The sequence below is a fragment of the Hyaena hyaena genome, unplaced genomic scaffold, assembly GCF_003009895.1.
Source record: "Hyaena hyaena isolate Hyena2069 unplaced genomic scaffold, ASM300989v1 scaffold_147, whole genome shotgun sequence".
Classification (NCBI taxonomy): Eukaryota; Metazoa; Chordata; class Mammalia; order Carnivora; family Hyaenidae; genus Hyaena; species Hyaena hyaena.
This window is the reverse complement of record NW_024080779.1, coordinates 1215139-1239290: the sequence shown is the minus strand read 5'-3', so window position 1 is coordinate 1239290 and position 24152 is coordinate 1215139. Positions and strand designations below refer to the sequence as shown.

Genomic DNA, 24152 nt, shown 5'->3' with positions numbered 1-24152 from the left:
TGATCTCCAAAGACAGGACAAGGGGAAAGAGACTTAAAGTGCTACCTGTGGGATTCTGGAAAAATACACTTAGCAGTAAACACTGCCAAACATCAGGAAAAGGGTAGAAATTTCTTGATGCTTTCAAGTTCAACAATTAACAAATACTTACTGAATGCTTCCTCTGGAAAACACTGATTACAAAATTGAACTCTGGTAAGACTTAAAAGTATATAGAAGGAAAAATTAGAATAGCTATGCTACTGTACCAAAGGAAAAACCAACACACCATCCTCTCACCCAAGCTTGGTGATAGGTCTGGAATACAGTCCGATTTGATATAATTTGTAGGGGGTAGGTTTAGCATGGACCGGCCTAAAGGCATGTTCTCTGAAGGTCCTTGGCAGCCTTATGATTCAATTTTAAGTGTTCTGAACTTTGGTTTGGAACCTGAGTAATAAAAATGACTTAATTGTGTTCTTTTACAGCTTCTTTTTAAGCATTATTTTAGTAAAAGTTCAAGTTTTTTATCAAGAGAATGATTTATGAGAGTCAGTTGAGTTTGTTGAAAAGATAATTCTTCAAGATAAGTCTGATGGCACTCTTTGTTGAATCTGGACATCACATAAGATTACAAATCCCAGAAGGACAGCCCTTGATAGTGTTCTTATGAAGGCAGAATTCTAATGACACAGTCTCCAAACTTTATATTAAAATGTAAATTTCAATCCCATGATACATAAATATGTGCCAATAAGAGTTCCAAATATACATTTTTTTGCAAATATGCATTTTAGATCAGCTTATTAGTACAATATAACCACAATTAACAAAAACGTAAATAACAGGAAGCCTCATTTAATTGGAGTATCTCCCTTTCCACTCACCACTGGCAGTTAGCACTGATAAGAATGAGACAAATGTCAATGATACAAAACCATCTCCAAGCTTTCAGACTCTTTATTTCTACATTGAGGCCCCTACTCAATGGCCACTACATTGATAGTGGAATTAAAGTGGAAGTACCTGATCAGAATAATACCCTCCTGCATACACATGAAGTTTTAAACCAATTCCACATCTAAATCCAACTCCAGAAACTAAGGCATGGGAAAAAAGGGAGACTCACATACTTTAGGAAGCTTTTGTCAATGAATTTTGGGCTAACTGTTGTTAGCTGTAGATGGTTTTGAACTTACACTTCAATTTCATAACCATTTTTATCTAATTTTTTTATTATACGGCAAGGGCTATAAACAATTCAGGCAAAACTTCGTACACTAAGACTCTCAAATACTTTTCCCTGAAAAGTCAACAAGATACACACCAATCAAGGGAGCCAAATTCAAAGTTGGGGCTCTTACAAATTTAATTTACCAGAAGAGAATGTCAAGTGCTATACATTTAATAAATTCACTTGTTGGGGCTCCTGGGTGGCTCAGTCAGTTAAGCATCTGACTTCAGCTCAGGTCATGAACTCACCATTCATGAGTTTGGGCCCCATACTGGGCTCTCTGCTGTCCACGCAGAGCCCACTTCAGATCCTCTACCCCCTCCCCTGCTCACTCGCGCTCTCTCTCTCTCCCTCTCTCCTCTCTCTCAAAAGTAAATAAACACTAAAAGAATAAAATAAATTCATTTGCTTAACAAATATTCATTGAACACCTTTTATGTGCTAAATACTGTTCCAGGCTCTGAAGTTAATTCCAAAAGCATGGTGGCAGAAAGAAGGCACAGCCAGCCCAACTGCATTTTTAAGTCAAGTTGATTAGATAAGTTCCATGGTCCATAGACCAGATCCACTGGCCCTGCCAATCATCGTGTAGACTGGAAAGAACATGCTGACGAATGGTCCTGAATGTGTGTTACAGTTAGGATGCCTCAGAAATTAGCTTTATTGCTACCTATGCAAGAAGTAGTCTGAGGGAAACAACTGAGAGACACGTAGTATGCCAGCCACTAACACTTGCTGAGCATATGTGGGGCTTCGAGCATTTGGGGTAAGAAGCTACAGGAGGAGCAGGAGGCATAAGTGTCCGTATATGAATTTTAGATGCTTCTCCATATAGCTTCTTTGCTGTCTGTACTCTCCATTATTCTATACAAGTATGTTGCTTAAGAAAATGCAATTAACAGAAAAAAATAGAGAAGTTCCATTAAAAATGGATCCATCTCTTTCTTTAAATTATATGTAATTATTTATGTAAGTTATATATGTAAATATAAAATGATAAAATGTAAATTATATATTATGTACAAAGGATGGTGATCACAAAATACATAGCATAAATATGTATATGCATATATACATATAAAACATACGATAAAATTCTGCATTTCTTGGGATTCTCTCATTTTTCAAAACCACAGATTACTTTTTTTCCCAATTAGTGAAGGTGATTTTTGGACCATATTTATTGATTAATTTAAGACACGTTAGCATTTAGCCTGGTTGTATGTCAATGTGATAATTTCTTTAAAAGTGTTCTTGAAACCCTGGACTTGAACCATTAATGAGGAGACATAATTGGACTTTACTAGTGAAGCCTTGTAAATGTCTCAGCTGAAGCCAGAGAAATGAATCTTAACTCAAACCTTTAAATTCTATGAAAGGTTTGGGCGTGTCCTTATTAATTTTTTCTTGCCTTTGAGCTCATTTCTAACTGCTTTCTTCCATGACATAAAAGACACAAAGGGTCATTTGCTCAAACAGTTAAAGACTCAAGAGTCATAAAATTAACTACTTCGTGTGTTCCAGGAATGACTGGCACCAAAATAGCAGTGCATATGGCTTGGTTTATACTGAAGGACAGCAGAATCCTCAGCTTTTCACATAAAGGCTCCAAATGAGAATATTTCCAAGGTTTCAGGGGATTCAAGATTTATCTTCTGTCACCTCTAGACCCTTTTGGAATTATAATGAGAAAGAAAAGGGCTGAAAATAAATAGAACTTATTTGTATATGGAGCTAGTTCTGCATCACAGATGACCAAAAAACCAGAATAACAAGCTTTCTGACGGGACGATTTCCTGATGGGACACGCTGGCATGCCTCGGCCTCATGTCTGCGCAGATATTTAAAACTGCTTTTGACTGTTCAGATGAATAAAAAGCTACATCTTGAAATGCCAGTTCTGAATCCTGCTCAACTCTCTGGAATCAAGGAGGACTAGCATGTAACAGGGACAGTCTCAGTCAACTCAATGAACTGAACCCCTCCTAGATGCCTCAGTTTCCCTGTAATCTACTGAACTGAACTCGTGCCCCTTAACTTCACTTTTGAGGTTTAGCAACTGCCACCTTTCTGTACTTCACCAGCCTCCCCTTTTCCTAGGTCTTCAATAGGCTCTCGGCTTCAGCCACCTCAGCTCTTCTGTTTGTCATTCATATTATCTGATGAACCCTAGTCTGGCCTTTGTGTTAACCATTGAATAAATGGGCCAGCTAGAGTTAAAAGGAAAAAAACAAAGCTGCCCCCCGGCCCCCGCCCCTCACCACAATCCCAGAGCTATATGTCCCCTTTGATCCCGCCCTGTAGCTGAAGCAATTCACAGAGAGCAACCAAATTCTGTACCTGAAAGGAGACAGTTGCTTTGTGTCCCAGGGCATAGTCATCTCCATGACACCTCGCAGGGGAGCCAGTCCTTTCCTTCTGAAATTATGTAGATCTCAAAGGAAAGTACACAATTCTACTAGAGTAAAGAGTTGCTTAAGAAGAGAACACCAGAATCATTCTCCAGACTGGAGTGTAGGTTTTAATACAGATGTAAGAAAAAGCATTGGAGGGTTAAATATAGTATTAACCAAACTGGGCTCGGGGACAGAGAGCAGAGATGGAATGAATGTGCAGAGGCAACAGATATTTTCAGACTGAGAGCAAAAGGCCACGTCGCCTCAGAAGCAGCATAGCAAAAGAATTGAGAACCTGACCTGCCTATTCCTGGATAAAGCATGTTCATCAACAAGAGAGAGATGGTCAAAGGTAAACCCGCACTTGTGTGACGTATATGGAATTAGTGGTGATTGCGTACTGTTTCATAAAATTGGTTTAAGAATCTATACAGAGAATTCTTTCCATCAAATTTAGCCTTACTAGGTGAACACTTGATAATGAGTTGGTATTTAGGAAGTGGCAAATTGTAATTGACTATGGCTACCTATAGTCAGAGCTAACTGATACAGAGGAAAAGGAGAGTTGTACAGAAATGATGACATTCAGAAGGGTCCTAGCAGGTGCAACCTCTACACTCACCACTGTAAATATGCTTCCTCCACTTTTCCATCTAGGTGGCTCCCTTCCCTTCCCCAAAATCGTGTTTCTAACTTACTTGTACAAAATATATATTTTTGCACACAGTAGCATGACTTACAAGTATCATTTGTGTGGGGGGTGTTTTGTATAAATATCGATATAAGGAAAGATTGCCTCCCCTGTTAGAAACAAAAACCAGACCATCTGGGGATTTAGCACGGGGTGGAAACTTTCCTAGTTAATGATGACAGTAGTAAATCAAGGTGACAGAATGCCAAGGGAAGGTGAAATTCAGGGGCTGAGTTTACTACTTGGCTGGCTCACACCCCAACAGCTTCTCCTTGTAGCTTCTTTTAGTGCTAAATCTTGGAAGATTTAAGTGCATTAACTAAGTGGAGATGAAATTCCCTTAGCCGAGAATCTTCACCCGTGATCTATGGATGCAGAAGGACTTCAAGGGCTTTCTGAGCCTCTTGAAATGTATGGCAGATATTGTGTATATGTGCATTTTTTTCTGAACAGAAGATTCAGAGCTTTGATCAGATTCTTAAAGCATTTAGTACTGTCTCCTCCTATACCCCTTGCTGTGAAAATCCATTACTCAGAGCACTGGGAGACACTAAAGGATATTCAGAAGAAGGGTATGATCTGATTTGTGTTTTAGAAAGATCACTGGTAACAATACAGGGGACAGTCTGGTATTCCCTTTTCATTGGAAGAAGAAACTTCAATGCATCAAGTACGTATCCTATATCCCTTAAATCTGTCACAGAGTGTCACCCTCAAAATACAGAATTTCCAACTTTAGTTTGACACTCAATACTGCTTGGAAACCCTTTTTCCAAATGACAATGAATATTCATAGCACAGCGTGGACATCATCAACTACAGCCACACCTAACAGTGCAGGGAAAAGAACATGGGCTTTAGTCCGAAAATCATGGATTTGTGTCTTCGATCTATTTAACTCAAGCTGTGTAACTACAAATTAAGGGTCGTAATGATTATCTCTACATCAAAGAGTTATGATAAGGACTGAATAAAAACGATATATAGGCCAGTCAGCAGTACTTGACACACAGTGGTCACTAATACTTATCATGGTTAATATCCTCACATTTCTACTCTCACTCCTACCTCTCCTGAGCTCCAGATATATATATATATATATATATATATATATATATATATATATATATATGTATGACTCCTTCTCCGTCAAAAACCTCTCATTATTCATCTGAAACTCCTGACTCGATTCACACTTTTAGCAGATAACCTCGTCTCTATCCAAGAAAATTGAGATCATTAAGATATGAACTTCAACTCAGAGGAGGCACTGAACCCTTTCAAAACCTTTACCTCCACATGAGATCCTAAAACATTCTCCAACAGAGCCTTATTCCAGTTATTACATTCAATTTCGTTCACTCCTCAAATCCTTATGATTTGTGATCTTTCTCCAAATTATTGAAATTGTTTACTCTAAGGAAGTGAATGCCTGGCTTGGATGCACACTGGAATCTCCTGAGGAATTTCTGTAAATGCCTGGGTCTCATCTGTGGAAATTTTGGTTTAATTGGTCTAAGGAACAATCTTAGCACTGGGGTTTGTAAAACTCCCCGGGTAATTTTTATGCCAGTCAAGGTGGAAAATCTCTGGTCTAAAGTCAGCAATGCCCTTCTAAACTGCCTGTTTTACTGCCTTTGGTCAATTTTCATTCTACTTGTTGATTTTGAAATGTTTGACAAGATCTGTCACATCTTCTCCTGGAAAGTCCTCTCCCTTGGCTAATGTGATACCCCTTCCATCTGATTTCTTCTCTGACCTCTCAAGACCATCTTTTTGTTCTCTGCCCACTATTACAAATGCAATTGTTTCTCAGGGTATCATATCTGGCTCTCTTTATTTGTAATTGTACATATCCACACTGGGTTATCTCTTCTGCTCCAACTGCTTCAGGAACCATCTATTTACACACACACACACACACACACACACACACACACACAGAGTGACCTCATTTACTCAAACTCCAGATCTGAATTTTGAGCTATCTCTGAATAGTAATTATGGCAGTGGGCTCTGATGTCAGACTGCCCAGGTTCCAATCCCATTCCTATTACTTACTACCACTGCAATATTAGGCAAGTTACTTAGCCTCTCTATGCCTCGCTTTACTCATCTGCAAACAGGGATAATAATGATCCCAAGCTCATAGCATTAGAAGACAACTGAGTAACATAATCCATCTAATGTGCCTTACTTACCCGGTGCCTGGTACTTAATAAATGTTAGAGTCTTCTCTTATAATCATTGTCATCATTCCCCAAGCCGAGTATGTGGTTCTAGCTTCTAGACTCCCATAGTACTTGATATATATCACTATTATAACGTCAATCACATTGTATTTGTGTTACCATTGTACTATGAATTCTTTGACAGTAAAAACTGCTTCTTATTCATCTATATTATCTTCAGAGTTCAACACAAAACTTGGCACAGATAAGCAGGCCACAGATGGGAAGTAGGTTTCATCTCACTCTTTCATCTCAAATCGGCTCATCTCAATTGCAGTTGACAACTGGGGACGATGATTGCGTGGAATGCCCTCTTGATGGGCTTGTGACGTGGCAGTTGGGTTCAACAAGAAAGAATGCCACAACTTGATCGGGGGTGTCTGCCATGGGGCAGGCTGGAGGGAGCATGGTCAGAGGATGTCTGGACATCCCACCACAGGCTTAGATACTTTATAAGTAAAAGTTTATTGAATAACTTTTCATGAACCAAGGGTACTAACTAAAAGACATGAACCAATTAGAGTTACTGCCAAATAACTTAGTTTTCTCTTATAGTCTAAGTTCTTTCTGGGCAGCCATTATAGATTTTTCGCTAGGAGCTTGTGTCAACAAGAAGCACAAGATGCTCACAGCACTAAACTCATTACAGGTGATCAAATGCTGTTAAAATTTTCATTTCATAGGCCTTGCTACATTATACCTGCCATCTGTGATCTTTACCAAGTAAATACAGATCCTGAGATTAAAAGTTCTTCTGAGATTTTCAAAGAAAATGTTATCCCAAATTTTTAGATATTAAGCAAACAAAAGTCTATATTACTGCTAAGTGTTTGAAATAAGAATTGAGAAATGTGCTTCTCAAATTTGGGCTTCTGTCTACTCTTTGAACCCACAAGTGGCAATGGTGCTTGAGCAGCTTCTGTCGGACAAAGTGGCATGTTACCCGAGGGCAAGGAGGGGGCAAATAAGAGTCACTTGTGTCCATTTACTTCAAGATGAACTTCATCGATTTAACAAAGTACCTGGAACATAGCTGACACTAAATGAATGTTTGATATATAAATGAGTAAATGGGAAAAATGGATGGATGCACAGATGGATGGATGAATGGGTGGATAGATGGATGCATGGATGACATAAGCTTTGCTTCCTTGTAATCTTGGTAAATACAAATCAGCAGTTTAAAATTTCTTCCACCAGATGGCGATAATGTGAGATTTAAGCTTAGGTTGTAATGCAGAAAGAGGAAAACAACCAACCAAACAAACAAAAAACCACATGAGGAGAAAGAGAAGCCAGAAAAGAGCAGGTTAAGAAGGGAGAAATGAAATGTTTGTGTCAGCTGTAGTCCCTCAGGAGCCTGAGATCTTGTGGGATTTGTAATAGGTCCTCCTTTCCGTGCATGGGTGATTTCATATTCAGAATTACTTAGCAGTAAAATGGCTATATGCAAAACTATCTTATTAGAAAAATCATAGGGAAATTCTCATAACTAAAATTATTATCCCAGGTTTATACATTCATATATTTGTATTTTCATTACTCTTCTAATTTTTTAGTTAATGGATGCCTCCCTTGGAAGGGATGCTACTCAAGAGAAACTGCTAGCCTCTATGCCTCCATGAAATCTGGCCCTGCTATTAGACCTGCCAAAAAAAAATAAAATAAGTTTGCCTAAGGCTTATTCATCCCATTACTAAAGAATTGTGAATAATATTAGATTAGTGTCCATCCCTTAATTCAAAAGCTTTTGGAAGATATAAAAATCAGTTTTAGAATCCTGCACTCTGTATATACCTGGGGGAGAGGATGCTGCTTTCTTGGCAAATAAAAATAAGAATATAAAGTTACTTTCAGAATGGAATCAAGTATTTCCTCTTAGTCACATAGCCCCCAAACAAGCTCTGAGTTGGATGGCACAATAACTTCCCTAAAAAGTGAAACAACAAACAGACTCAGGAATGTGTTTCATTATAAATTATATAGCACATCATTTGTCCTCTTTTAAAGATAATCAGAATGGAAAGGTTTTTTAAACCTCTTGTAAACCCTTGGTCACCGAAACAAAAAGAGGCTGGCAAGGTGGTTGGGGAAGGAAATGAAGGGAAATTGACATTTATTGAACTCCTAAACATTTTCACACTTATGATCACAGTTAATCCTGATCACCACACCTCATGAGGTAGGTATGGGAGAATGTAACTTAGTGAGTAATGGGAACTTTAGAGCCAAAGACATGATTTCCAGTCCCAACTCTCACCACTTCTTAGCTGCAGAAACTGACCAGTTATTTTTCTCTAAAGCCTCAGTTACCTTATCTGTAAACAGGAAATAACATCTCATACTTCAAATGAGGAGCAATGTAAAGCACCTAGGACAGTCCTGAAACAGAGTAGGTACTAACCGAGGTTTATCATTATAATCATCATCATCATTATTACTTTTAGTTTTAATCACTGTGATTATGGTGTTGTTGAGGATGATGATGAACTCAATTTTGCAGATGAGAAAGAGGTTCAGAGAGCTGAAGTAACTTGCTTAACATTACACAGCCAGTAAGCCTGAAAAGCATCTAGCCGAGTGTCTGCCACTATAGCAGGTGCCCAATTATGTTTGCTTTCTTTCTTGTTGGTTTAAAAACTCAACACTTTTCGGGGCGCCTGGGTGGCTGAGTCAGTTAAGCGTCCAACTTTTGCTTAGGTCATGATCTCGCGGTTCGTGGGTTCGAGCCCCGCATCTGGCTCTGTGCTGACTGCCGGCTCAGAGCCTGGAGCCTGTTTCAGTCTGTGACTCCCTCTCTCTCTGACCCTCCCCTGCTCACGCTGTCTCTCTCTCTCTCCTAGAAATAAATTAAAAATATTTAAAAAAAAAAAAACTCAACACTTTTTGGGGTGCCTGCGTAGCTCAGTCAGGTAAGCAACCAAATTTGGCTCGGGTCATGATCTCACAGCTTATGGGTTCGAGCCCTGCATCTGGCTCTCTGCTCTCAGCACAGAGCCCACTTTGGAACCTCTGTCTCCCTCCCTCTCTGCCCCTATCCCACTTGCACGTGCTCTCTCTGTCTCTCTCTCATTCTCCCCTTCAAAAATAAACATTTTAAAAAACCCTCAACACTTTTTTGAGAATTTTATCACTTAAAAATGAGTCAGGCTCAACTCTAGCTAGGTTAATGCAAAACGCTACCAGTCACCTATGTTTGTGAAAATTATTAACATTTTCTTTTACTCATCTACTGATGCAATACCCGGGATAAGACAGCAAAGTAGATTCCAGACCTCATGAAAAAGATAATAACCAGGTCCACAGTTTTGTCGAATGTGGGGTAATTCATTTCTCCCCCAAAGAGGTATGTATTTTCTTCCCTCCCAGGTGTCTCTATAGATAGGGAGTCAGTGGCAGTTAAGATCCCAAATTTCCAGACTTTCACCTCCTGGATCTTTATACTTGAGTTTATAGAAGTCAGCACAGCAAAGGATAGTGCCAGCTAAAAATTTAAATAGGTTGAAAATGTATTTATGTAAGTTCACAGATGATAGATTCAGGTTTTTGTCGTTGGCCTTCGTCTAGTCTCACTCTACACATTCTCCCTGGCATCTCCTACTGTAAGATACTAATGAACGCAAATCTACTTATACCAACAGTCCAGATCTTTCCTGCACTCCAGACACGCATTTCCAACTGCTTGATAGGAAAATCCACCTGGATGTCACCCAAGCATCTTAAACTAAACATGTCTGAAAAGCAACTCATTCTCTTCCCTTCTAAACACCCCCCCCGCCATTTTCCTCCTCGTGGTAAATGGATCATCATCCTCCCAGTTTCCCAAACTAGAAATTGAGGCATCCTTGACTCTTATCATATCTCTTTTCACCTCAACAAGTAATCACTTACCAACTCCTATCAATTTCTCCACACTGATATCTCTGGACTATGTTTCTTTACCTCTTCTGATACAGCCAGAGTTTATACCTTCATTGCCATTCTTTGCCTGCCATTCAGTAGCTTTAGAGATTGTCTCCCTGCATCCAATTTTTCCCAACTGCAATCAATCTCCTACACTGCTGCTTATACATCTACAATTCTCTTCTACACTTCTCATCCTAGAAATTATATTCCTCATGAAATTCTCCATCACTTAAAAGCTGTGCTTTTTTTATGCATGGGGTGGGGGGTGAAGGAACTCCAAAATTGGGCATGCAATACTTTTCGTGATCTGGCTCCAATGTACTTTACTCTTAGCCATACTGAGGTTTTCACCATCCCAGGCCTGTTCACACCTTTATACTTTTGCACCTGTTAATCTACCCTCTCGGAATGTCCTTTTCCAAGTAAGGTCTTATTCAAATTTTAAGACCTAGATCAAATATCACCTCTCTATGGACCCTGATTCCCTGTGTATTTCCATACCACTTTATTATCTATAAAAGTATTACTACATTTAATTCCAATGATCTGTTTGGTATCTCACCTGTCCACCACATTACACATTTTCTATAAGCAGAAACCATTGTGATTACCTCCATCCTTAGCACTGACTCAAGGCCTGACACATAGCAAGCGTTATGTAAAAGCTTATTGAGTACTAACAGGTTATTGAAAAAGAGTTAGGATGGCATCATAGAAGACCAATTTCTTTTTGATCCCCAAATTCATTTTGATCACAATGCACAGAGACAAAATCTGAGGCTGGCTAAGCTCTTTATACTAACTCAGTGCAAAATTGCTCATAATTTTAGAACAAACTGAAACTAGAAGTTCATTCTTATTTAAACTCACAACATGTTAGTCAGGCAGTGCACACTTCAATCCCACAGCCCACAACTCACAGTTTTAAGTTCATATCCTATAAAGACAACCTTAAAGAAAAATATTTTAATGGGAGCTACACATTTCTGAAAGCATGAAAGAACCAAAAAAAAAAAAAAAAAAAGTTAGGCAGAAAAATAAAATCATCTTATAACAAACTTACAGTCGTTAGCAGACCAAATAGGAAAGGTTAAAATGAATTACTTGAAAAGAGAGTTACAAAACTTTTACCAGTAATGTTAACAGCTTAAAAAATGTGTAATATAGTTAATACCATAAACATTTAAGGTATTTTTAAATGTTAGTATGAATATATAAAATCTTTGGCTCAGTTTAAAAGTTCTCTAATGTAAGATTCTAATGCTAATTAGAATACAGTAATTTTCGTTTCTACTAACTGCATTTTACATGGCCTGGGATGATGCCCCAGAAGCCGCACTTTGAACATATTCATGGGCGACGCCATTGCTCCTGGTCTAGGCTCCACACTTTGACAACCACTGATCTAGAGAATCAAATCTTTTTTTCTTTCTTTTTTTTTTTTTTTTGTCATCTCAGCAATGACTTACTCTTAAAAAAAAAGTAACCCGTGCCAATGTCAATATTTAAAAAGCAGTTTTCAATGCATGATAAGTTACTTACATTTGGGTTGATAGCAACTTATTCCTTTAATTAAAAATTACAGAGCACATATTATATGCAAAGTATGATAGAAAACTAGAGATCAGTAAAAAAAAAAAACCTCATGATCGCCATCTTCACGGAGCGTACAATCTAGGAAGTACATACAAAAATAATAAAAGTCAGCGATTGGTACAAAGGGGAGGACAGTGCAACAAGGCACATCGTGGACGCTAGGTTTTCAAGATGGCTGAGTATGCTTAAATGGAGGTAGAGGAGAAGGGCCTTCCAAGGGAAAGGTAACAACACAGCTAAAGGACTGAAGAGGGATGAGGTGTGGTCTAAGGAGATCAGTTGAGAAACAAACAAGTCTCATTAAGGCAAAATGAGAGCAGTAAAAAAGATCATGGGAAGAAGATGGATCTGAGACGTGCAGATTTGTGCAGAAGTTAAATCTGCTGGAAGAGGCAACGGATTAGGTAGAATTACGTCCGGGAAGTATACGCGGACGGCTGGGGAGAACACCGCTAACAAAGGCTGTGATGGAAAGAAAAGGAGCGGGATTGGGAATGTTAAAATGGCTGCTTCCGTTGTTTTAGATATATTGGTTTAGAGCTGCCAGTGGGCGTGTCCATTCATTCGAACATGTCTAGCGGGTAACTGAAAATGTAGGGCTCGAGTTTGGAGAAACGATAGCGCTGAAGATAAATATTTGGAAGTCAACCGACTGGAGGTGCTCTTTGAGGCTCTTGGAGTAAGAGATTTCAAAGGGATGGAGCAGTGGTCCTCAAACTTGAGTCTGCATCAGGATCCCCTGGGCGCTTGTTAAACCAGATTGTTGGGTCCCACCCTCAGGGTTTCTGAGTCCTAAATCTAAATCTAGGGTGGAGCGTGAGAATTTGCATTGCCAACAAGTCCTGGGGGAGATGCTGCCTTTGCTGCTTTAGGGTCCCTCAGTTTAAAGCCACTGATCTAGAAAATCAAACCTATTTTCTTCATTTCAGCTTTGATGTATTCTTTAAAAATACTAACCTGTGCTAATGTCAACCTCTTTTCTTCTATGTAGTTAAAAGAGTATCTAATACTGCTCAGCTATCAATTGAAAAGAAATAAGGACACTGTATTTCCATTTATCTGTTTGCTATTTATTAAAAACTGTCTTGTTGAGACACCTGGGTGGCTCAGTCAGTTGAGCGTCCGACTTCAGCTCAGGTCATGATCTCGTGGTTCCTGGGTTTAAGCTCCGCATCAGGCTCGCTGCTGTCAACATCGAAGCTGTCAGCACAGAGCTGGCCTGGATCCTCTGACCGCTCCCCTCTCTGGCCCTCCCTGCTTGTTCTCTCCCTCTCTCAAATATAAACATTTCTTAAAAACCAGTCTTGTCAATGCAGAATTAGAAACCAAGGCTGACCAAAGGATCTGCGCTACATTATGGCAATGGTCGGAAGGGTTGCAACAAATTCTTACTTTCCCTTAGGACGATGTTGCAGAAATTTCCACATTCTGATTACAAATTTTCTGGACCTTTGTTTGGTGGTCTTAGCTAAAGCTCTTTTAGAAACCAAATATTTATGGGGAGCCTGGGTGGCTCAATAGGTTAAACTACCAACTTCAGCTCAGGTCATAATGTCAGGATTCATGAGTTCGAGCCCTGAGTCAAACCTTGCATGGGGCTCTGTGCGGACAGCTCGGGATTCGGTGCCTCCCTCTCTCTCCCTCTGCCCCTCCCTCACTCATGCTCTGTCTCCCTGTCTTTCAAAAATGAATGTTAAAAAAAGAAAGAAGCCAAATATTTATTTGAGACTTTGTCCCACATAGGCAATGGCTTGAAAAGCACTTAGCTGTTTACTTTTCATCTTACCATAAATTATTTATCCTTCAGTCTGTAAATGGCTATTTGTAGGATTAGACAAATTTTGAATGCCCTGATAAGAGGATTGTTGCATCTAAATTCATGCATAATCCGTAAAAAGCACATGTAACCCACAACCTCAGCCGGATTGGCATGTGAACAAATTCACTGAGCATATGTGAGCAGCGTGCATTATTAACCAGTTAACATCAGCAAACTTGGTTTTCAAAACCTAAGTTTACACACGCAAGCATTCTCTACTGAGAAGTATTAGTTCTAAAAATCCAATGAAAACATACCTTGAGTAGATTTCTCTACCTCCTTCCTCTTCCTACTCTGGCTGTTGTAATTCATCCTCAGCTCTTGGTTATACTCATGCAGAGTTTCCCTGGAGTTGTAGGACTGTCTTGGTTTCCTTCCATCTTCACTTTCATCAGAAGAACTCGTATAAGCTAAATCCATTTCGTGCTTGACTTTTGAGAGAGGCTGATAGGGTTTGCAGTCGGTTTGCTCCATGCCTGGTTAAGCAAGTTCAATTTCACGAAAAGAAGGAAGAGCAACTCCTTTAATGTAAGCAGTCCTGGAAAAGCAGGAAAAACACAAGCCTTCTTAGATTTGTCCCTCGGAGAGGAAATGCATCTGGCAGATTCACAATTGGTTCTGATAATGCTATCAAAGGAGTGAAGCAAAAGACAAACTAGATGACATGAAGCTAGCCTGAGGCAATAATAACACTGTGTTACATGTGCACATTGGCAAGCACTTAGGATTAAACTGGAGGTTGCAGTATCAGAAAATACTCGAGGTAGAAGAGAGACAGCCTTCAAAAATATTTGTATTGGAATGCAGATAAAGGACAACATCTTCTTAGGTGTGTGCGTGTTTTAAATGTTAATTCAGTGGTTAGATTAAAAAAATATTCTAAGATCCAAAGTGGCCAGGAGTACAGATACTCTCCCTGTACATCGCACATTTGAAATGAAAACTGGTAAGAGAACTACATTCAGGGGAAAACACACACACACACACACACACACACATTCTCGCCTCTGGTTTAAAACTGCATTTAAGAAAGGAGTTTTGAAGAAGGGAAGAATTCAGAGCGAGAAAGGTTCATGAAATAAAGTGTCCTTGAGAGGGACTGAGATCTTTGTGTCCATATTGTGGCTTTTGAGCCTCAGGCTTGCAGAGAATTTTTAATGAGTTAGGTGGCGGTAAATTTTTGTTCTTCATAGTACCGAGAGGATGTAAACAACACTTCCGGTGAGTATACTGGTATAGGAACAGCAAGCTCTAAATCGGGTTTAGAAATAGAAATTTTAAAACTTCATGATAAATCACTGAAAAAACGTCCTGCCCCCCCACAGAATGCTGAGCTACAAGTCACTAAGGCTCTTAGGGCAAGTAGTATTATCTGTCTTACTTAGCACAGAGAGGTTTGAGAACATCAAATGCCATCTGAGATGTCAAAGTCCTCTGAAAATTTTAAAGCCCTGTAAAAATGTACTTATTTTCATCCCTTACATTATCTTATCATTATTTTCATCAAATGCTGCAACTCTGCAACATGGTTGGGGGGGGTTTGTGCAATGTTAAAAAACCTAGTTCAAACACAAATAACTTTATGATTTTATTTGCAGTAAAACGGACTCCTTTATTTTTCTTAAGCTCTCCACCATATGCATTTTCAAGGAAATCTACAAACATCTAGATAGTGGTTCCTAAATCATGTGCGGTATCTCACTTTTTGCAATTCCTATATATGTATAGCAAACACACAGAATACAGAAATTGCTCAATAAAATGTGTGGATGGACTATTGTGCATTCAACAGTATGAACAAAGGTTCATGAATCAAAGTGTTATTTCCCTAACCAAATGTTAAGGATCTGGAAGGCAGAATTGGAATCTTGTGTTTCTCTGCACCCTCCATACCACTTTGCAGTACTGTAGGCATACAGAGAGTAGAAACTATTTAACTCCTGACCTAAAAATTCCAAAAATGGTCTACAGAGATGGCTATGTTGGTCTGAATGAATGTCAGAGATGAGCATACCTGGAAAGAAAGCAAATCAAGTATTGCTGGATTTGATATTGATGGTCAACAACAGTCTAATCTCATGCTATCTCATGAGACATACTGCCTATACACTCCCCAACCTGTGTTCCCACACCATCTGTGTTCCCTGAGCCACAGATTTGAATACCTCTACCTGGATATCTAAAAGGTATCTAGAACTTAATATGTTTAAATCTGAGCTCGTGATTCCCACCGCTTCCCAACCCTGTTCCTCTCAAAGTCTTCCCCATTTTGGTAACTGGTGAACTCCATTCCTCTGTTTGCTCAGGCCACAGCCCTCGATTCCCATCTTTCACATCCCAAGTGCAATTCACCAGTAAATTCTTCTGGTGCTACCTTTGAAATATACCCAGAATCCAATGACATCTCTTTACTTCCCCACTACCACCACATTGGTTCAAGCCGTCATCTCCCACATGGATCACTGCAATAGCCCGCTGCTTCTACCATTGCTCTCTTTATAGCACATTCCCCACACCACAGCCAGAAGGAAGCTTTTAAAATTGAAGTCATGTCAAGGTCTCTCCTTTGCTCAGAAGCAGCAATAGCTGCTTTTCTATCCTTCAATATAAAAGCCAAAGTCCTTACAATGACCACCAAGGCCCCTGAATGGTTCACCTCTCCCTACCCTGACCTTTCTAAACTCATCCCCTGATATTTCCACCCACCTCATGCACTCTAGATGCACCAGCCTTCTTGAAGTTTCTGAATACAACAGGCACGTTTCCACCTCAGGGTCTTTGCAACCTCCCATAGAAAACCACCATAAAAAAATGTCACTTCTCACTCATCCTCCTTCCCGTGTTTCATAGCATTTATCACCAAATGATTATATATATACATATATATGTATATATATTGCTTATTTGCTTACTGTCTGTCATCTGTCTCTTTCTACTAAAATATAAGCCCCATGAAGTATTTGTATCTGTTTTATTCATTGCTATATCCCCCAAATAGGCATGATGTCTGGCATATAGGAGACTCTTGATCAATACTTGTTGAATGAATTGAATACATCATTGCCCAGCATTCACAAGAAGGGCTAGAGAGAATGTGGAAATGAATAGGCCATAGTCTATGCCTCCAAGGAATTCACAGTCTAATGCAAGGGATAAACAGCTCTACTACAGAGCAGGATGAAAGGACTCAAAAAGAAAGACAAAGTAGTGTTTGAACACCAAAGATGAATATTTGGGGAAAGACCATACTTTGATCTAGCTTATTTGTTCATCACCACAACCATCACCACAACCACTGAAATTCTATTGAGCATCTATACGATAAGGCCAATCTGAATCTCTTTCTTCTTACGTCCCTACAGCACACGCTTCCTAAGCTGGCTGGGTTTTAGACCTTGACTTTGCTACAAATGGTGCAAAGTGAGAAACAGCAGATTTCCAGAAATGCACCTCTGCAGCAGAGAACAGGACTTCCACCCAAAAAAGGAGCCATCAATAAAATTAATCTAATTTCATTTCAGCCAGCACATACAGGTTTGTGTTCATTAAAAGATGAAAGTTTACCCAATAGGGGTGGAGAGCTATTTTCCACATAAAGACATTGATAATGCAAAAACATCCATCAAGGACCTTATAATTAAAAAATAACTTAATAAAATGATTCCCGTTATAATGTAGAGATACAGATTTTATTTTCCCTCCCATCTCTCACTTGTTCTCTCAGTCAAGTTTGGTTCACTCTGATTGGGATTAACACAGCAGAGGTATGGTCAAAATCGCACTCCTGCTTAAGTCTCAGCTGGTTATGAATTTACACTTGTCTTAACAGCATTCAAACCTAACAAGTTAAATTTAAAAATGAAAAACATCTCACTTCTAATGCCTAATGTTGTGTTCTGGCAACTATGATTTATGATGTTAAAATCACCCTTATTTTTATGCATGGAAATCCAGACATTCTCTTTTCCCTCGGTATGTTTATTTGCAACATGCAAACTCGAGTGAGTGAATGAGAGAGAGAAAAAGAGAGAAATATTCCTATAGCCATTTTGAACCATTCTTGACGTTCTAATCACAGCTATTCACAGCTATGAATCAGCTAGGAATGTCATATCTATTCAAGGTTATTGAGGGTCCTTGGAAGCAATCTTCCTTTAAACCACAAATTGGTATAAACCAAAAATAAATAAATAAATAATCCTCTGCTTCCTGACTCTCAGCCACAACTTATCTGTATTTAATGTTTATTTATTTTGAGAGACAGAGAGAGAGAGGTTGAGAGAGAGAGAGAGAGAGAAAGAGGTTGAGAGAGAGAAAGAGAGAGAGGTTGAGAGAGAGAGAGACAGAGAGGTTGAGAGAGAGAGGGAGGGAGAGAGAGAGAGAAACAGCGTAAGAGTGGGGGAGGGGCAGCGAAAGAGAGAGAGAATCCTAAGCAGGCTCTGTGCGGTCAGCAGGGAGCCGGACTCAGAGGCTGGATCCCTCAAACTGCAAGATTATGACCTGAGCTAAAATCAAGAGTCAGATACGTAACCGATTGAGTCACCCAGGTGCCCCCACAACTTCTTGGGTTAACATTTGGGTGCATGGACCAGGTAGCAGAAGATACACTGAAGCTCTTTTTAGGCACCTGATATAAAGGCACACAAGCTCTGTGTGCCTAGGGCTGTGAGAGTATGTAACTGCGAAATTTACCAAATTTCTGCGAGGCAGACCTTGACTTCACTCACAAACGGTTCACTTTTTGAAAATTAAAAAAAAAGTAGGAAAACATTAAGTGAAATATAAACAAAAGTTTAAAACATCAAACCTAACAAAGTTTGAAAGCACAGTAATTCTAAAAACATGCTGTTTCAAATACTCCAAGGTCAAGGATACGCTCATATTTGCTTAATTGACTTTTTCATTCAGTGCCCAACATGGTATCCTGGAGGTCCACTGACAAGCAAATGTTATTTATTTATACATGACGATGACAGTGTCAACTCACAGAAAAACCAAATGTACACATAATGCTATTTGCAGCAAAGCAGGGTTTCTTATTTCTCTATTACTTTGAATAATAATAAACTTTTTTTAAAAACGAAATTGTGGGGGCACCTGGGTGGCTTAGTTGGTTAAGCAACCGACTTCAGCTTGGGTCATGATCTCCCGGTTCATGAGTTCGAGCCCCCCATCGGGCTCGCTGCTGTCAGAGCAGAGCCTGTTTCAAATCCTCTGTAACCCCATCTCTGTCCCTCCCCAACTTATTCTCTCTCTCTTTCTCCTAAAAGTAAAATAAACGTAAAAAAAGAAACAAAAAATAAAAAAAAGGAATTGTGTCAGTAAAACGCATGCAGCTATTATGAAACAGTAAAAAACCAAGGTCAATTATCTACTCTACTGCAGAAGACACTTTCAGATCACACAGTATAAATTCAAATGTCATTACCTGTGGTTTACGTTTGTGTTTTCCACTCTCTACTTGCTAGTTAGATAAACTCCACAGTGACTTTGGAAAAGACCCATGGAGGTGTATGTTTACTTCTTCAGTCACCATAAGGCTATGAAGACACAACTTGGTACGTGAAAATCCTTGGCCTTGAAATGGCAAATGAGCAAGACTAACAACAGCAGCAGCAAACAAAGGTGGAAGTCCTCAGGTAGCAGGCCTAGCAGACACACCATTGTAAGTGCTTTTCTCACATTAACTCCCTTAATTCTTACTGCATCTTATGAAGTAGGTATATCGTATAGATATAGAAAATCAAGGAACAGAGTAGTTAAGTGACTAGACTAAGGTCACATAGCTAGTAAATTTCAGAGCTGAGATTTCAATTCATACAGTCGCTCCAAAGGCCACGCCCTTAATCACTATTCTACATTATCATTCAAAAGACACCTGGCAGAGTGACCTAAGGCAGATCACCTGCTCTCTCTTAGGGCTTCTAGTTTTTTCTAAATGTAATAAGGAGATTAGATTATCTCAAAGAGCTCTTCTAGATCTAAAATCTCATGATTATACATGAAATTGAAGGGAAGCTTAGATTGGCCAAAAAATGGTGGGTTTATGTGAAGCAAAATCAGTCAGAGAAAGACAAATACCATATGATTTCACTCATATGTGGAATTCAAGAAATAAAACAAAGGAGCAAAAGAAAACAGAGAGAGAAACAGGTGATGGGGATTAACGAATGCACTTGTGACGGGGCATTGGGTGATGTATGGAGTTGCTGAAGCACTATAGTGAACACCTGAAACTAATATTATACTGTATGTTTGTTAACTAACTGGAATTTAAATAAAAGCTTTTTAAAAACTACTAGGGGCACCGGGGCGGCTCAGTTGGTTAAGCATCCAACTTTGGCTCAGGTCATGATCTCACGGTCGTGGGTTCGAGCCCCACATCGGGCTCTGTGCTGACAGCTAGCTCAGAGCCTGGAGCCTGCTTCGGATTCTGTGTCTCCCTCTCTCTCTGACCCTCCCCTGCTCACGCTGTCTCTATGTCTCTCTCAAAAATAAATTTTAAAAAACATTAAAAAATTAAAAAAAACTACTAAAAATGGTGGGTTTATTCAAAGCCAAGTTTATATTATTTATCATTCCCCCTCCCCTCCTCTCTCTTCTGTTACTTTCCTCTCCTTCTTCACAAACCTTCACATACATTCCTATTATGGGGTAGTTTAACTAAAATATTACTTTTGGATCCATTGATACGTGTACGTATTTATTCACTGGGAATGACCACCCTTCCTATTCCTCCATCCTATTATTTTCTTTCTATTTCTTATTATTAATGGTATATATACCCTCTCAAAATGGAAAATAGGCCTGTTTTACTCATAGCAACTGTTTATAGGTTGGAGACTTCACCAAAAAGACATACTCCACTCCAGAAAAAAATTGAAGAATACACTGGACATTGCTCAAAGAGAACCGGCCTTCTTCAGAGCACAACAGAGCAAGAAAATGAAGCCGCCCACTACCTGGAGAACAGCTAGCAAAGGGGGATAGTACTCCTTAGGATTATTACAATAATTGTTCTTCAGTAATTTGGGTTTTCAGTAATAATTTTTCTCCTTTTACATTAATGGAGACTGACTTATTCAGAAAACTCTGGATGAGTAACAAATGGTGGCAAGGAAGTGGAGAAAGGGGAACACATGCATTGTTGGGAGAAATGTTTTCCATAATGGAAAACAGTATGGGGGTTCCTTAAAAAAATTAGAAACAGAAATACAATATGATCCAGCAATTCTGATTCTGGGTATTTACCCAAAGAAAACAAAAATACTAATTCAAAAAGTTAAATGTACCTCTATGTTTATTGCAGCATTATCTACAATAGCCATGATGTGGAAGTATCCTATTGTTCATCAATAAATGAATGGATAAAGATGTGGTTACACACACATAGACAGGGAGAGAGAAATATTACTCAGCCATAAAAAATAAAATAAAATCTTGTCATTCACAACAACTTGGATGGACCTAGAGGATATTATACTAAGTGAAATAAGTCAGACAAATAACATATGATTTCACTTACATGTGAAATCTAAAAAACAAAGCAAAAGAATGGGCAAAACAAAACAGAAACAGACTCACAAATAGAGAACAAACCGGTCATTGATAGGAGGGAGGGGATGGGGAGATGGGTGAAATAGGTGAAGGGGATTAAGAGATACAAACTTCCAGTTATAAAATAAATGGTGATGTAAAGTACACCATAGAGAATATGGTCAATAATATTGTAATAACTTTGTGTGGTGACAGATGGTCACTATACTTAACACGGTAAACACCACATAATATATATAAATGTCAAATCACTATATTGTACACCTGAACTAATATAATATTGTATGTCAACTATACTTCAATTATGGAGGAAGGCGCTTGTGGGGATGAGCACTGCGTGTTATATGGAAACCAACTTGACAATAAACTATTTAAATAAACAAACAAACAAACAACACTGGACTTAAGAAGCCCTTAAGTCCGGGGCGCCTGGGTGGCTTAGTCGGTTAAGCGTCCGACTTTCGCTTAGGTCATGATCTCGCAGTTCGTGGGTTCGAGCCCCGCGTCGGGCTCTGTGCTGACTGCCAGCTCAGAGCCTGGAGCCTGTTTCAGAGTCTGTGTCTCCCTCTCTCTCTGACCCTCCCCTGCTCACGCTGCTCTCTCTCTCTCTCCTAGAAATAAATAAAAAATATTAAAAAGAAAAAAAAGAAGCCCTTAAATCGAAGGTGAACTTTTGGCTGATTCGTCTCCTACCTTTCTTTGTTTTGTGTGTTTTGTTTTGTTTTGTTTTGTTTAAAGAGAGCATGCACATGGGGGAAAGGAACAGAGGGAGAGAGACAGAGACAGAGAGACAGAAAGAATCTTAATCAGGCTCCACACACAGCAAAGTGACCCACACGTGGCTCGATCCCATGACTCTGGGATCATGACCTGAGCTGAAATCAAGAGTCTGTTGCTCAACTGACAGAGCCACCCACCTGCCTTTCTTTGTGTTTCTTAAGTAAATGATTAAACAGTGAACTGTTGTAAGGAACAAAAAAATAGGTGTGAAAGCAAGATAATCACTTAAATTAAGAGAGAAATCTGCCTCTATTATCCTACCAGCTTCTAAGAGTGACTGCTGTCATTCTGGTCCATTTCCTCCCAGTCATAGTACACACATCCAATTTTTCATGTTGCTTCCTTCACTCTAGATATTTTTGCATTTTTCTACAAACTTTCTATAACCATCACTTTTAATAGCAGTGTAGAGTGGATGTACCATAGTTTATATACCCATTCCCCTACTGTTGGGTATTTACATTTTCTCTTCCCATTTATAAGTATTCTAACTGGAGTCACTTGAAAATAACATGAACATCTTCAATATTTTTTATTATTTCCTTGGGGTAAATTCCAAGAAGTTCAATTAATAAGCCAAAAGGTTTGAGCATATTTGTGGCTTTGGGGGATTGTAATGATTTACATTGCTATTGGCAATGTGTGGCAACACTCTCCTCTCATTATACCCTTGCCAAACTTGACTATTATTATTTTTTTTTTACAAATAGTTTATTGTCAAGTTGGTTTCCATATAACACCCAGTGCTCATCCCCACAAGTGCCCTCCTCCATGCCCATCTCCCCCCTCCCCCCCACACCCATCAGTCCTCAGTTTATTCTCAACATTCAAGCATATATCATGGTTTGCCTCTCTCCCCCTCCCCCACTATTTCCCCACTTCTTCTCCCCTGTGGAGACTATTACTTTTTAATGTCTCTTTGAAATAAGTAAATTAAAGGTATATTCTTTTAGTTTGAATTTCCTAGATTATTAGTGAGGCTGAGTATTTTTTCTGCATGCATCTGCTAGGTTTATTTCAACTCTTGTGAACTACTTAAGCCTTTTGTGCATTTACCTCTGGGGTACGCAAGTGTGTGTGTGTGTGTGTGTGTGTGTGTGTGTGTGTGTCTGTGTCTGTGTCTGTGTGTCTGTGTTTAATTAAACCATATTCGTACAGTGTAACAACTAAATTAACCTTTTATCCATAATATTTGCTGAAACAATCTTTCATAGTCTGTTGTTTGTCCCTTTTTGGGTCATTTTTAGATGAGTGAACTTTATACTAAAAGGAAAGCATCATTGTTGGCTGGATATAAAGCATATGTTTTAGAAAAAGATGACAAACAGTAAAACCACAAGTTTTTCTGAAAACAATTTGTTAGTATCTAATTACCGGCAGATGTTTGATTGACTTCATTTAGTTATTCACAAAATAAATTGTAGTTTGACTAAATTCGAATATATATTGGAAAAAAAAAAAACCCATCAAGCTGCATGTCATGGGAGCCCAGATAGGTACATAAAGCCTAAAGCAGTAGTTTCGTTTTGTCATGGAATTGGCTGGTTATTTTGGTGTCTGTCTCATGGACACAACCATCATATTTTAGTAAATAAAAAGAGAAATAAATCATCATTTTTCAGGAGATAGGCTGAGAATTTTATGTATTACATATGGGGCTTCTTATCCAGGAAATGATGACTTTCAAAGTAGACTGCTTTTGTGTTACATGCATATCCTATTATATCGAAGAGATAACACTCAAGAGTTGAAATGAAATTCTGTTCACTGCATTGGTTTGCATGCACTTGTTTAAGCTAACTGTTCTATTAGCATTTTTGAAATCTTACAAAGGAAGGATGAAAGGTCCCTCCTGGAAAAATACTCCTCCAAAACAGATCTGACTCAGTTGTGAGAACAGCTGCAGTGGATGTCCTCATGGTGCCTCGGCTGGCTCTTCTAGGCCATTTGAAAGAGAAAAATG

At 39.0% G+C, this 24152-nt stretch overlaps 1 protein-coding gene across 3 annotated transcripts in view; it reads right to left on the bottom strand.

Moving 5' to 3' along the window:
- TENM1 (teneurin transmembrane protein 1) overlaps positions 1-14326 on the bottom strand; it is a 560608-nt gene extending 546282 nt beyond the window's left edge. For all 3 annotated transcript variants that reach the window (XM_039238819.1, XM_039238821.1, XM_039238820.1), the window contains exon 1: positions 14110-14326. In XM_039238819.1, the coding sequence (XP_039094750.1) occupies positions 14110-14326 (217 nt within the window). The remainder of the gene's footprint in view (positions 1-14109) is intronic.
- Between the last annotated feature and the right edge of the window lie 9826 nt (positions 14327-24152).